The sequence below is a fragment of the Typha angustifolia genome, chromosome 1, assembly GCF_048772165.1.
Source record: "Typha angustifolia cultivar Huaian chromosome 1, ASM4877216v1, whole genome shotgun sequence".
Taxonomy (NCBI): domain Eukaryota; kingdom Viridiplantae; phylum Streptophyta; class Magnoliopsida; order Poales; family Typhaceae; genus Typha; species Typha angustifolia.
Window position 1 is genome coordinate 10,938,644 of NC_133239.1, and position 15,542 is coordinate 10,954,185.

The 15,542-nt window shown below is 35.1% G+C and overlaps 2 protein-coding genes and 1 long non-coding RNA gene across 3 annotated transcripts; 2 read left to right on the plus strand and 1 right to left on the minus strand.

Annotated features, from left to right (window-relative positions):
- Positions 1 to 1,149: 1,149 nt before the first annotated feature.
- On the plus strand, positions 1,150 to 2,654 carry LOC140767494 (uncharacterized). The gene is made up of 2 exons (XM_073107427.1): positions 1,150 to 1,243; positions 1,811 to 2,654. The coding sequence occupies exons 1-2, from the start codon at positions 1,150 to 1,152 to the stop codon at positions 2,635 to 2,637; spliced, it is 921 nt and encodes a 306-aa protein (XP_072963528.1). The 3' UTR covers positions 2,638 to 2,654.
- Positions 2,655 to 12,090: 9,436 nt separating this feature from the next.
- Positions 12,091 to 15,032, plus strand: LOC140765908 (serine carboxypeptidase-like 45). Its single transcript, XM_073105261.1, has 10 exons — positions 12,091 to 12,493; positions 12,605 to 12,706; positions 12,800 to 12,895; positions 13,209 to 13,301; positions 13,391 to 13,470; positions 13,550 to 13,831; positions 13,927 to 14,051; positions 14,201 to 14,293; positions 14,390 to 14,507; positions 14,598 to 15,032. The coding sequence occupies exons 1-10, from the start codon at positions 12,241 to 12,243 to the stop codon at positions 14,748 to 14,750; spliced, it is 1,395 nt and encodes a 464-aa protein (XP_072961362.1). The 5' UTR covers positions 12,091 to 12,240; the 3' UTR covers positions 14,751 to 15,032.
- Positions 14,968 to 15,535, minus strand: LOC140765983 (uncharacterized). Its single transcript, XR_012105262.1, has 3 exons — positions 15,405 to 15,535; positions 15,189 to 15,324; positions 14,968 to 15,104 (listed from the first exon to the last, which is right to left on the minus strand). It is a non-coding gene; the product is annotated as an uncharacterized lncRNA (long non-coding RNA).
- Positions 15,536 to 15,542: the final 7 nt, after the last annotated feature.

Sequence of the window (15,542 nt, forward strand, 5' to 3'; positions counted from 1 at the left end):
GTGATGGTATCAGTCACCTGAAATTGATCAGAAATTTGAGAAGAGTGCACTATTAATAATACATTTGCAGTTCAAAGTTGGCAAATCTTTCACCTTATATGCTTCGAGAGAAGGTTAGTACAAGATAAATAACTGGTTCTAAATCACCAAAAGAGTGGCAAATTTTGTTTTTGAACTTTCTTTTGATGTGCCTCACGCACCTGGATATAAATAGAGTTTGACCTTGGAAGTGGGTAAACTTCCTTTTTCTTGTGATTCCAAAATGTGGAGAATCTCGTCTCAAGATGGAACATATTAGACAAAAGACTATTATGTTTGTATATATAATGCCTAACGAATAAGAATTTATACAAAGAGAAACATATCCCAGACATAAATAAATAAATAAATAAACAAACACACACTTAGAAAAAGTAATTTCCACATGAAAAATCTATCAACATAAATTAAAATGTGATTGTGCTTTGGGTTGTCCATAGCATTTCTCAACGTCCACCTCCTCTTTTCTTCTCTTCCCCCCACTCCGAGAAAAGGTTTGTTGCTTGGGAAATACTCTCTAAATCTTCTTAAGAGTAATGCCTGGGGGATAATATAACCAAATTTATGCTTATTGTGTTTGGAACTACGTCTCAAACCATTTTTAGATGGTATATTTAATGTTAATTATAAGCCCTTGGACAAAATGGAGAAGAGAGGAACGATAATTAAGAAATTACCTTAGTATTCTAACAAAAATATTTCTTTTTGTCTTACTAAAATAAACTCTGGGTATTAGATAGAAATTATAAGGGAAAATAATTATTAGCTTGATATAGTTCAAATTTCAAAGTAGCATATTTTGTACCAAAAGAGGCAGAGGAGTATTTCTTGCCTTAAAAATCCTTGATCTTTTTTACCAGATTTTTATCCCAGAAAATTTCGAAAATTTAAGAATTGAATCATTTTTAATAATACATACTTTGAATTGTTTATACTCCATGATCCTAACAAACGGTCAACTAATTCAAATAATAGGCGAATTAAATTGGAAAGAGAAGATTTTAAGGAGCTAATTAACTTTTTCTTTTGCTTTTAAAAGCTTGATACCATTATGCTTAACCTTCTAATCTACTCTAGGAAAAAGCTAAAGAAGAAAACAGAGTAGAAGAAATGGATGCTAAATCGGAGAAGGTTTCATTAGCTTCTTCATTCAATCACCATGAAAGTCCCCGTAAATCCTCATGGTTTCGATCGAGCATCTCGGGTTTGTGTTTAGTCTGATAAGCGAATTGCTTACTTCTAATCTGATCTTTTATTTCTTTTACAACCATAATAATCTTCTTCAAATTCTTTGTTCATTGTTGAGTTAGAGAATTTCAAATGCTTAGAAGATAGGATGGTCATTGTATCATTGTATCAAAGACTCGGTAATGGAAGAAGAATAGATTGAAAGATTCTACTTTGAATAAATCAATGGTATTAGAAATTCTATGAGCATTTGACAAAATTTAAAGAAAAAAGAGCCCAATTGTACCAATAAAACATAAATAAAGATCGACAAATAGCGAAATCAAGCTCATTTTCTTATGCGAGATATATTTCAGGTGAGATAGATTAATGGTATTTGTTGTCCATATTGATTATTTCATTCAAAGAAATGAGTCTTTTGTTTATTATCTAACCACCTCTATTGATCCTATTATTTTTTTTCTCTTCCCTTGGAGCATAAGTCTTTTGACATACGTGAAAGGCAACACATCTCTTTGCATTGCTAGATGTACTAAAGAAATAATGAGATTGATTGGCTATCTGACTTTTGATTTATGTGTAGATCTTGAAGAGAGCACCAAAGATTTATTGGCACTGATAAGGCTAGAGGATGGTGATTCATTTGCCAAGAGGGCAGAGATGTACTACCACAAGAAGCCAGAGATTGAGAAGAGAATTGAAGACTTCCACAGACTGTGCCAGTTGCTGGTAGATTACTGCAGCCAGATCTTTACTCGATCATCGCTTTCCTCGCGTCGGATTGACAACTTTCCTGGTGATCAGAACAAGTTTGAGTCATCCAATTCGAATCCTGAGTCGGTTGTCGAAGATCCTGAGCTAGATTCTCATGCCAAGAGCGTCGCAGATGGCTTCGATTTGTACTCGAAAGATCGAATATTAATGAGTACTAATCTTTCAGACAGGTTTGTGTTGGTAGAAGATTCTCAAACATATTTCAGAGATGAGAGAGAGAAGATTGATGATAAATTTGTCGAAGATTCTGAAATTTTCAGACCTTTAGAACAGCTTGTGGAGGATAATTTCAAGTACATGAATGAGCTCTCAAGAAGGTTAGATGAGAGGAGGAGATGTAACAAAGAGTTAAAGAATCAGATTGAAAAGGTTATGAGGGAAAACCAGCTATTGAAGACTGAGATTGCATCTCTCCACATGATGCTCCAGAATCAAACAAGTGAAGATAACATCAACACATTGATGTGCTCAAGATGTTTGAAGAGCAAAGTTAAAAATAAAGCATCAAAACTATCAAGAATCAAGAGCCTATTCCTGAATGCAATTTGTGTAGGCGAAAATAGGATTCGACGGCAAGTTATCAAGCATGATCAATGTGGTTCTGAAAGGGAGCCAGAGATCACAAGAGCAGAGTGAAAAAGCTGTATGAGCAATCTATATATATATTTATGTTTGTTGGCAATTAATTCTTTCTCATGTTGTTGAAGTGTAGTGGTGTGCATTTGTCTAACTTTGGAGATATCTAATGTATCATTTTCATTTCTTTGCTGATAGTAACTCATGGTGATATTATGATTCAAAGCATGGCAAAGCTGGATAATTAGATGTGGAGAATAGATAAATTATTCTGGATAACATTTGTTGTCTAAACTCCATGTCTTTATGTTCTATAGATTGAGAATATATAGAAGAGATGTATTTCTTATCATACATTAGCAATCTAAGTAGAAGAAAGATATTCCATGTTCATCAAAGTTGACTTAAATGCTCCTTTTAAGACCTAAATTCATTTTACTCTCTAGTAATTTTTTTTTTGTGTGTTAATTTACTCTCTTGTGATCTAGACTAAAATGCAACCGTTGCACTCTTTTTTTTTTCAACATATTTAACCAAACTGCATGTCAAATTTAAAAAGACTCATTAGAGTCGAAGTCTTAAAGAATTAAGTACTGATTAGATTTCTGATAACAAATATATTAAGCAAGTACATATTTTTGTCACATGAAATTCAACTGGTTTTATTTTAGATGTGTTGGAAAACTTATTTCAATCATGTATAACTTTATCTCTGGTGAGTATCTTTAAATTCGACATGTGATACAATCAAATATTATAAAAAAAAATGTTACACTTTCAGTTTAGATATAACCGTAAAGGAGCAAAATGGCATAAAATTTCTCCTTATCTTTATAATTCAACACCTCGTAACCTATAAGCTCAATAATAAAACTAGTCCATTCTGAATAAGTATATCATACAACTAGGCCAACTCTCTCGTATAAACATATCACAATGGGCTAATTTAAGTCGTAACCCACTCCATGAAAATCATCCTCGCAAACAAATTCTTCTACCCATTTTGTGCTGGTGGTTGGGCCTATTAAATAATATATCTTAAAAATATTATGAGGATGTCATATGTTTTTACTTATCTTTTTGCAAATATAGTGTAAAAATATTGTTATGGACTAAATCTGGACCGATCCGGACGTAAGAAAATTATGAAAATTTAGGTGAGAGTAGCCTCGTGAGATAAGGTTCTAATAGCTCTAGTTTTACCTAAATCGTAGATCGAGATAAAAAGTTAAAAATAAAATAGTTGAGATAAGTTAGAGAGGGTAGAACGGTAAATATCTGACGTTGTAGCAGTCGTCGGAGGGTGATAGTGGATGGCTGTATTATAGGGTGGATGTTGAACGGTAATTTGACTCGACTCGACTCAACTAAACTTAACTCATGTGGTCCGATTGTAACAAATATCAATGAAAAGATTGATTTATATTTATACATAACAAACAAGAAATATTTTTGCTAGCAAATAAAGTTAATGAAACAAAGTTTTACCAGCTATGTCAGTGAAAGATATCCCTTTGGGCCAAGGCCCATTTTGGACTATCACTTACCCAGCTTGTATACTACTAAAAGAGGTAAAAAAAAAAAAATGGGTGGGATAATAATCATAAATATTACATTCTCCATCTAAGTTTTGCTATTATGAACATATCTAACCTTATTTTATTACATATGTTACAAAGTATGCCATATAATTTTATTTATTAATTAAGTCTTTTGTTTGACTATTCCTATGAAGACAAGTAGAAGAGTTTAACTCTCTCTCTCTCTCTCACTCTTTTATTTATTTATTTATTTATTTATATTTATTTTTTGTTCCTTTCTTTTTGGAATTTTATCCATTCTCTCACTCAAGTCTCAAGTTATGCCTCTGATGGGCCAGGGGGGGTGCGGGGCCCACCAAGAGAGCGACCAATCAAGGCGACCGTGGTCCGCCACGTAAGCCTGCCCGTGTTCTTATCTTGCACGCTGTCAGCCGGCTCTTTTTTTTTTTGGGGCTCAAATGATTACACGCCTGACAAATTTTCACGGGGGGGTCCAAAAAGCGAAAAAAGGAAAAGGGGGAGGAGAAATTTGAATATTATCCCCCACCGTATCTTTGTTTTATTTTTTAGGGATTTTTATAAACTACACCCTACATTTTGTCTATTTTATGATTCGCACCTCGTATTTGGGGATTTTATAACACGACCCCTCCCTTTTCCTATGATGTTCATTTAACACCCTGAGTTAACTTAACCTAATCATAATCAAACTGAATGATACTAGAAAGAGAATATTCTGTTATAATCCACTGTGTAATTTATAACATTCCTAAATTACCTTTATACTTATCTCTAATTTTATTCATAACATGACCATCCATACTTGTTGTTCTTTCTCAAACCATGGAGAATATTACATAAATGTCAAGCCGATTTTGTTGCTTGCGACCTCAAAGATGGAGAGAGAGATGAAAAAAAATTTGGGGAAAAATCGAGAAAAAAAGAGTTTGAGTTAGAGAGATGAAGAAAAATAGGTAAAGTTGGGAAAGCTTCTAATGCTTGTATGTGGTAAGGATTTTTGGGGATTCTTATGGTTTGTGGGTTTTGATATTATAATTTTATGAGGTAGGGTTTAGTTATAGATAAGAAGATTTAGATTTTGTGGGGATTTAGATTAGGTCAAAACTTTTTAAGGGTATTTTAGTAATCTTTGAATTAGAGTCACATAAACTATATAATATGGTTAATGTCAGTTAGCTAAAGTAATGTTGGGGTGTTAAATGAACATTAAAAAAAATAAGGGGTCGCGTTATAAAATTCCAAAAGATGGGTTGCGAATCATAAAATAGGCAAAATATAAGGTGTGATTTGTAAAAAAATCCCTATTTTTAATTTTTAATTTTTTTTTTTTTGCAATTTTGCCCGCCGTGCCTTTTGATTAGGATTCCTTATTTGCTAATATATCCCTTTGATTAGGATCCCTTATTTGCTAATGTATTCCTCTGAAGTTGATATTTATATGTATACCCCCTCAAAATCATGTGTTATAACCCCCACCCAGTTATTTTTCGAGTTAGGCTTTCATAATTTATTATAAACAAGATAGTTAGAATGGTTAATTGATTTTGAGGGGTAATTCATACAAGAAAAATTAACGGTTGTAATCTATATATATATATATATAATTTAGAGAGGTATACAAACAAATATGGGATTTTTAAAGGGTTGCATGCAAAAAGCTCTTTTTTTTTCCGTATGCTTTACTAACGGCAAAGATGTTTCCTTACATGCTACAATGCTGTGGTTAAGAATGTTATACAAGTATTACATTAGATAAGGCAGAATGTATAAGATCTGGTGATACGATAATATATCTAGGGAGAGTTGATCTCAGTCGTCTCATTTTCTCTACCGTCAGTGACAATTTTGCTCTTCTTTATTACGGTCACGAGTGTTCGTCCCTTTTGTTCTCGGCCTTGCCCATTTATTTAGTAAGATTTTGTTGTTGGTTGAAGATTAGGATTGTGTACCTTCAACTATCGGATTATAATAAAGTCGTAGACTAATTTTAAGTCTTTTGCATCTGCATATTTGTCAGGATTGTGCTCCTTATTATATTATATTTCAGCCTTAGAACGTGATACTTTATTTTTCTTTGTTATGATGTTTGTTGTTGTAACTAAGCAGGGAATTTGAGTTAAACCCTACCACATAGATTATCTCATACAATGATATAATAAATAATCTTGATTTAATCCTCCTAAAAAATGAAAACTTAAGACCCCCAACAAAAAGTTCCAATTACTAGTGGGCTAGAACGACATCAAAACTCAGCAAAATTCTTGTTAATCTCAACAAGTTTCGTACTATTTTGTCTTAGAATGAAGCTTTCAAACTATCAAAAGAACCAAACACAGTGGTTTTAACATTTTGCTGGGTACTATAAAACTCTTTTTTACTCTCTTTAATCCTACAATATTTAAACATAACGTAGTAAATTTTCTTTTTTCTAGTTAACTTTTAGTTAATCTCCTTTATGATTAACAATAACTCTAACAGCAACTTTTCCAATTGCAATGTCTCAAAGTGAGGAATGATTAGATAAGTGTGAGAGCTTTCATAACTCAGCAAGACAAGAATACTCTGATTAATTTTAGAAATTTTCTTTTGTTAAGCTAATATGTATCAAGACTTGACCAAGCTAAGAGAAAAGCTAAGAACTTACCATCACAGGGCCTTTTCCTAATGGGACAAACACACACATATATATATACATATACATACTGTCAGTAATGAAACTATTTGTGGGTGTCACACTGTCACTAAACAATGGAAAGCTAATGAACTTTTTTACTTCTTTACCAGTAATAATTCATGGAGAAGAAGCAAGAAGGGTGTGGAGCAAATAGGGTGGACATGGACATGGACATGGACAAAAGCTCTCTTTGCTTTCTTTGCAAGCCTCCAAAGAGAAGAAGAGGGGAGGTGATTGCCCCCCCCCCCCCCACATTCCCCAAGCAGCACGCCTGTCAACTTTTTGTCTGATTAAAGAAGTCATTAGGCCTCTGATTAAAAAACTTATTAGGAGACACTCATGTGGGAGCACATAAGTCATTTACTAAATCACTCTACTTTATATGAGTTTAGTTTAAGCTAATGGACTCTTCTGTGTGCTGGTATACTAACACTAGAATCACTGTAGTTCACTGGCTGTAATATTTCTCCCAGGTTATCAAATTATCCCTACAATCCTCACATATGATAATAATATTTACCTGAGATGAATAGTTTTTAAACAGCTAAAAAGCTGTGCTAGTATTGACAGTGGTGACCCTAATAAGTGTACAAGATCCAATGCATTGTGATGGGTACCAAATGGTGGCAGCCAAGGACTGGGTGACTGACTACATGGGGCATAATCTTTCACAAAGATCTGTTGTGGTGGGTGAGTGGATTTGTATGTGAGTAGAGAGGACAGTGTTGTTGTGTTTGCCCAGCAGAAGATTCCCCTTCATCTAAAGACAAGTTTCCTTCAAGGATTAGTCCTTTTTTTTTTTCACAACCAGCTGTCTCTCTGGCTCAGTGTATCATTTGCCAACACATTGGATACACAGTTGAGTGAGGACTAACGGATCTTTCTTGTTGTTTTCCAATCTACTCTTCCATGCCATCTTATCCATCTATCCATCCATCTATCCATCTATCTATCTATCTATCTCAGCTTTGTGATATCAATTAGTCTTTATTCTATCACATTCATCATAAACTTGGGTTTAGTGTTTTTGTAGGCTTTAATCTTGATAACAGTGATAATATGTCCTACTCTTAGTACTTTTTGTTGCTATTCGCCAATAAATGAGGGCTTATTCATGAAAAATTCCTCCTTATCCATGGACTGGGAGCTCCTTTGAAATCCTAAACTTTTGTCTTTCAGAAGTACTGAACCATGACCCAGAAGACAAATTTTAGTATCTTGGTTTGTGTGAACTAATGCACACAAATCTATACTAAAAGACTCAAAAACATTAGAAATGTCTGACCATATTGGGGAGCTTAGGAATTCGCTAAGTAGCCTACTTGGGAACTCCAATGACAAAACTGAAACTGTAACTATCTGGATGTCACCATGCATTTAACCAGAGATCCCATCCCACAGCTTGGTGGCTTTCATCTACTTCTCTTCTAGGCTACTTAACCAAGGTGCCAGAATAATAAAAGGTTCCTAAGGCCATTGCTTCTCATCCTCAGTTTTCTTTTAGCACAATTCTTTCTCCATACTTTCTTTATTATTGTTAACAAATCATCTACAAGTTCATATTTTTAATTGAGTAGTAGCCAAGTATATTGTCCTAAAAAATTTTGCATCAAGGATAAGAAAAAACCAATGCCAGTGTGCATTAGAGATTGGAAGAGTGGAAAGAATAAAAAGACAATAAAATCTTCTTTTGAGGAGTATTTCTCACCATTAAGAACAAAAAATATCTGTGTTAGTCACATCAAGTACTAAAACCAATGGGTTAATTGTTACTGGTCCTTATCCTTTCATTGGTTTCAAGGCAAGATCATTGTAGGATTTGACTTCTTTTCTTACTGCCATCTCAATCAATACAGCCAGATTGCAGCAAGCAAACTAAATAGCCATACTTCTTTAACTTATTTCTTTCACTAGTCAATGCTGGAAGGAGAGCAACAGCAACAGGCTTCTCCTTTTGTGGTCAAAAATTCTTATGCTTAATATTTGGCTCTATTGAAGCAATTGTCCATTTCACATACTGCAATTGGTTGGGATGATAGCAACAGCAATAGAATTTTAATTTTAATTTTTTTTTTTTGTTTACCAATCTGCTATATCTGAGAAAAAATATTACAATTTTATAATAGATTTTAAGCTATTTACAGAGTATTATAATTGCTGTCATTGTAAGCATATTGACAGCAAATGAAAGTCTAGGTAAATTGTTTGAGTATAAATATAATTAGAACAAAGTAGCTTTTAGCAAAAGAAAAAGGTTGTCCTAAATAAATACTTCAACCAAGTAGGGAGAGAGAAGAAGAAGAAGAAGAATTCAAAGCAAGAAATAGAGACATCCCTATGCTTCTAATTTGTTTACTTGGTCTGTGCTTTGCCTAACCTGATTCTCTTCATAATCCACATCTCTACACTTGTTCCAAGACATACTATACTCCACATTCACCACCTGTCCTAAGGTACACACAAGGCAAAGGAAAACTAATCAATGGCAAATAGCTTCTTCCTCTCTCTCTCTCTTTCTCTCACTCTCCCGCACTCTCTCTCTACTGTGGTTAGAAAACCATTCAGATGATTGCAGTCTGAGGGCTTTTGTTTTACTTGCAAGAGGTGTGCAAAGATTGGCATGTTAAGCGTTTCAGATCAACTTGATGGCATCTTCTTCTTCCCCAGAAGAGCTGATGAGAGATGAGGGCCAAAATGTGTTCTTGGAGAATCCCCATGCTCAATGCTTCACATGTGTACATGCTTAAATGTCAGAGATGGATACAAAAATGGTGGGGTGGCTGCCATGAGAGTTAGCAGCTTTTTCTAAATGCCTTGTGCTATCAGAGGGAATTCCCCCACCTACTGGGGGCATGCAGTGTCCTCTACAACTTTGCAGGCTTATAGAAGAGAAGGGAGTAAGAAAGGTGGAAGAAGGTGAAGATGGAGGTTTGGATTCTTTTTCTATTAGACTCAAAATCTATATAATCCTTTTGCTTGGTCAAAGGAAGGAAAAAAATAATGAAAAGAAGACCAGTTTGATCTCTCTGTGTCTGTGTGTGGGTGATGAAAGGTTGGTTGATAGCAGCTTAACATCCTAAAAAAAATAATGAACTTGTCTTCATGCATCCTTCTCACAGAAATCCTGGATCTTGGTAGGACTGGTCATTATCTTCCGTCAGCTCAATCTTGAATGCTGGTACAAGAACAGTTCAACAAGAATCATTTGAATAATGTCACCCCAACTCATGCTAACAAAGATTTGTAGTTAATTTGTGGGTGAAGTCTTTGCTCTATTTGATTAGAGCGACTTCATTTCAAATCTCTCTTGTCTTAATCTACATAATAATTGTTAAATATTGGTTTGAATCAACTAATTTAATTAACATGGTATTAGCTAGAGTCAATAGTTTAAGTATCATTAATTCAAATCTCGTCGACCCACTTTTATTTCTTATTTTCTACTATCTATTCCATAAGCTGCACATGAATTAACGCGCTAAATTCATAAAATATATTATTGATCCGCTACCTAATGAATTTATCTTTGATAGATAGTATAATATGAAATAAACTATGATTTCATCACTTAGGACCACAATTCACTGCCTTGCAGAAGGCCAAAGCCCAAAGATTAGCAAATAATGTCTGAATGAGGTGCAATATAATCATAGCTCATACTGCAAAGTGTCCAAAAACTTCATATGTTGGTCTACCAGGAATGCAGGCATTGGGTGTGGTTTTTAGGGTACATCACAAATTTCACAATTCCTTCTGAGAGACACCAGCATAATAGTGGCATCTTTGTAGACCACCTTTTGTTAGTCTTTTACAAAAAGAAGGTGCCTTCTTTCTTTAAAAGTATTATCACCAATTATTACAGCCTCTTGTTCTGGAAAGGCACTGATAGGTACACTCATCTTTTCCACCAAAAACAACCCTTATATTAAGAATTCAGAGGGTATATAAGAGATGGCCAGTCTTCAATCAGAAAAAAAAAATTAAGGGAACTTCTTGAAGTCTGCATTGATCATAATGTCATTCTACTTGAAATTAGACAATATAAGAGATCTAGGTTGGTACTTAAATGCTCTTACTTACCTAGCATCAATCAGCCATTCTCACTAACTCACTCACTTGCTCTATTATTTTGGGTGAAGGAAGAAATTGTAGTAAGACAAGGATTATTCCTGACAACTGCCTCAGCCTCTGGAAAGCTTTTTCTTACAAGAAAGAACATACCAAGCAGCAATGGATTGGATTCAGTTTTCTGAAGGAGGGAATTGAATTCAAACCTAAACATATTAATTATTTAATAGAGTTAGTGAATAATACAAAACTCCATGCCCAACAACTATTTGTGACTAAAGAAAAGAAAAAAAATTATCAAAATATCTTTTCTTGTTTTGTTTTTATCATCATTCATATCATCCTGTACAGTATTTATCATTCGACTACTAGATTTTAGTTTTAATATCTCAAAATGACTCTTTACTAGACAGTTACTATATAGATGAATTAAATTAACTTTAGATGTAAAACAATTTAATTACCTTTGAGTAAGTTTCTTAATATTTTAAGATCAAACGAGAGGTATTTTAGACATTTTGTTTCACATTTTCAAAAATAAGAGAATAATTTTTAGTCAGTCGGTTATCGTTAGGTTAAAATTAACTCAAACATGAAAGGCAGAGTATAGGGGGGCCAAATATTTTTAATAAATTTTTCTAAAAAAAATATAAATTGTTAGACTAATTAGAGATTCCGAGTTCAAATCGTACTCATTGGTCATTTAAAATATAAAAAATTTCTCCCATTTAATTCAATACCTTTTTCATAAAAAAAGAAGAAGTAATTGATGAGTTGAACAAAAGTAAAAAGAATAATAAAAGGAACTATAATTTCCTTTATCTTTGCCTTGACTAGAAAGCCCATTCATCCATCCCCTTCCTGGCTTCCCTTGCCCTGCAAGGGGGACAAGGCAACCTCCACCATTTCTGAGCCAGTAGGGGCAAAAAGAAGCTGATGTAGTTAGTGATGCCAAAAGGCCTACTTTCTTGTATATACCAATTACCAAGGCTTTTTTGTTTTGTCCATAGACCCTTTGTAGACTGTTATAAAGTCTACAGACATCCATATGGAATTCAAGATAGTTTTGTGTAACATAATTTAATGTTTAATAACTCTTTAAGAATGGGTTCAAGTGCAAACATAGCCACTGTAATTCTCTGCCACACTTTAATCCATTTACTTTTAAATCTTCTGCAAACCCCCCACTTGACTCTTTTGTCTATTTAAAGCTCACATCTCCTCCTTCATCAAGGCAAAGAAATATCAAAGGGGAAAAGGAAAGAAAAGATAAGGGAAGAGAGCAAATTCCTTGTTGTGCTTGCATTGTTCTTCTCTTTCTCTTCCTGTCTCTTTCTCTAGCCTCTGTTACTCTGAAACATGCAAAGTGTAGCATGGAAGGCCATTATAATGGCTGCCACTCTCATCCATGTCTGCTCCTCCAGGGGGATAGAATCCTCTCTCTCTCTCCAAGACAAGATAGCAAAGCTCCCTGGCCAACCTCAGGTCAGTTTCAACCAGTACTCCGGCTACATTACAGTGGATGATTTGAAGCACAGGGCTCTCTTCTACTACTTTGCTGAGGCAGAGATAGACCCGTCAACAAAACCTCTTGTTCTCTGGCTTAATGGAGGTAAAGAAAGAAAGAAAGAAAAGAAAAAACGCAATTTTGTAAAGCAAAAGGGGGAAAGTAGAAAAGCTCTTTGGATATAGCTACTAGACATCTTTGTTTCTATCTTTACAGGTCCAGGTTGTTCTTCTGTGGGAGTTGGAGCATTCTCTGAGAATGGACCTTTTAGACCCAGTGGACAAGTCTTGGTGAAGAATGAGTATAGCTGGAACAAAGGTACCCTTTTGATGTTTCCACCCCTTCTGCTTGGTTGCATTCTCATTCTAAGCTTCAGAAGAGAAATTGATTCACTTCCTATTCTTATGGCAGAGGCCAACATGCTGTTTTTGGAGAGCCCAGCAGGAGTTGGATTCTCCTACTCCTCTGACTCTTCTTACTATGAAGGTGTGGATGACAAGATGACAGGTAGCTTCTACATTTCACTTTCTCTCATTGTAGACAAAGTTTATCTCTGCTTCTTATCTTCCTACGAGGTTCTAGGAATTGATGATGTTGGATTATAACTGCTTAGGATGTTAAACAACATAAGTAATTAACATGAGACAGTAGGGAGAATGTTAGTAACTTTATCATTTTTCTGTTAACTTAATCATTCAGATGACATGGAGAAACATTGGAACACTAGAGTTGATGTAGCAGTTCTATGGATAGAGTGAATTTAGCAGAACTAAAACAGCAAGTGGATTCTGAGATTGTTGTTTGTTTTTGGTTTTTAAAGCTAGGGACAATCTAATATTCGTGAAGCGCTGGATTGCGAAGTTCCCACAATATAAGGACAGGGATCTCTACATTACAGGAGAAAGCTATGCAGGTAGAACTCCATTGCTGTTTCTAGTTTCTACCATATACATTTTAATTTGATGTTCAAAAGGGCATTGATAACTTAGTTCCTGCATTCAGGTCATTATGTTCCCCAACTTGCGCAAGCCATGGTGGAATTCAACAAGAAGGAAAAGCTCTTCAATCTCAAAGGAATTGCTGTGAGTGATACAAAAGTTTGAGACTTTGGGATGTTTGGTTTCACCATCTTACTGAATCTTTCCTTGCTTTTGTTGATAGTTGGGTAATCCTGTGCTCGAATTCTCTACCGACTTCAACTCCAGAGCAGAGTTCTTCTGGTCCCATGGATTGATATCAGATTCAACTTATAGACTCTTCACCGCCGCTTGTAACTACTCTCGCTATGTAAGCGAGTATTACAGAGGCTCACTTAGCCCAATTTGCTCAAAGGTGATGACCCAAGTGACAAAGGAAACAAGTAGATTTGTCGATAAGTACGACGTCACACTTGACGTCTGTTTGTCATCAGTTCTATCACAATCCAAGATTCTTAGACCACAAGTAAGTACAAATCTTCCATAGCAGTTAGCAGATTCAAACTTTTTTTCCTTATTTCACCTTCACTCTAATCAGCTGGTTTTGCATGAATGCTGCAGCAAGTTGGCGAGCATATAGATGTCTGCGTCGAAGATGAGACGGTGAATTACCTTAACCGGAGAGACGTACAAGCTGCATTGCATGCACGACTGACGGGGGTGGCTAGATGGGCAGTCTGCAGTAGGTATTAATCTCTAGCTCTTTGCTTCTCTTCACTTATCTGTGCTTAGATTGAAATCTAATTGTGATAGTAAGCAATAGAATGTATTGTTGTATCGTCAATGATGTTATTACTATATCCAACTTAATGTATACTTTCTTGGTTCATTTCAGTGTTCTAGAGTATGAGCTTCTAAATCTGCAGATACCCACTGTTCCAATTGTGGGATCACTGATCAAGTCTGGCATTCAAGTGTTGGTGTATAGGTAATTTGCAAGCTACATCTCAATCTTTCTATCCAAATTAATAGAGTTCAAGGAAAGACAAATATCTTATACTACATGATGCTTATATCACTGCAGTGGGGATCAGGATTCTGTCATTCCCTTAACCGGGAGCCGAACGCTTGTGCATAAGCTGGCGAATGAACTAGGTCTGAGAACACTAATTCCTTATAGAGTTTGGTTTGAAGGGAAGCAGGTAAATTCCAATTTCCAATTAATTCTTGTTCAACTAAACTTTCTCTTAGCCATTTATATCTATACCAGTCTGAATGATGTACTCCTACAGGTTGGTGGATGGACTCAGGTGTATGAAAATGGCCTCTCCTTTGCAACCATCAGAGGAGCTTCACATGAAGCTCCATTCTCACAGCCTGAGAGATCCCTTGTTCTCTTCAGATCTTTTCTAGCAGGCAGACCACTGCCAGAAACATTTGAATGACATTAAAAGATGTTTAACCGCATGTGTAAGTACAAGTGAGATTGGCATTGATCTTATTTTGCAACAACAACAAAAAAAAATGGAAAAAAAGAAGAAGGAAGTCATAGAGAGCAAGAGTGTGTGTATGTGTATGTGTGTGTGTGTGTGTTTCAGTAAATTCTGTTCACTTCAGTCAGTCAGCAATCCTTTTTGTTGTGTCAAAATCTGATGATGAATGAGTAGTTGAGTGTTCCAATTGATACAATAAGTTTCATCATCATTAGATGACTTCTTGTAGCCCTCTTCAAATTAAATGTGTATGAAATATTTTAACTTTGTTGAATGCTGAGTTGGTGGATTAGCAAATCATGGCTGCTGCAAGACAATAAAGTGTACTGTAAGTTTGATGATAAGAATGATGGTTGATAAATAGTTAAGAGGATTTAAACATAAACTTGCCTCCAAAACCTGTATGGAAAAATCACTACTTCCTTCCAGCTATATTTATGTGCAGTAGCAGTAGCAGTATCAAATAGGATGTCCTTCCTTCTATGACAAGAAATCTCAACCAAATTTACCAGCTTGGTAAAATTTTCTAGAAGGCAAGACCAGTCAAAATGATATAGACACGATTGATTTAAGAAGGTACATTTCAAGTGGCAGTCGTAATTGTACCTCAAATTTGTATGGGTGTCAGGCCATCATAGGCACTGGGGATAAGTTCTTTACCAGAAGAGAACAAAATGTGAACCATTCAAATTTCCTATGAGGAGTGCTCAGTCGAAAATGTTAGGTTTGTTTCTTCCTGTTCAG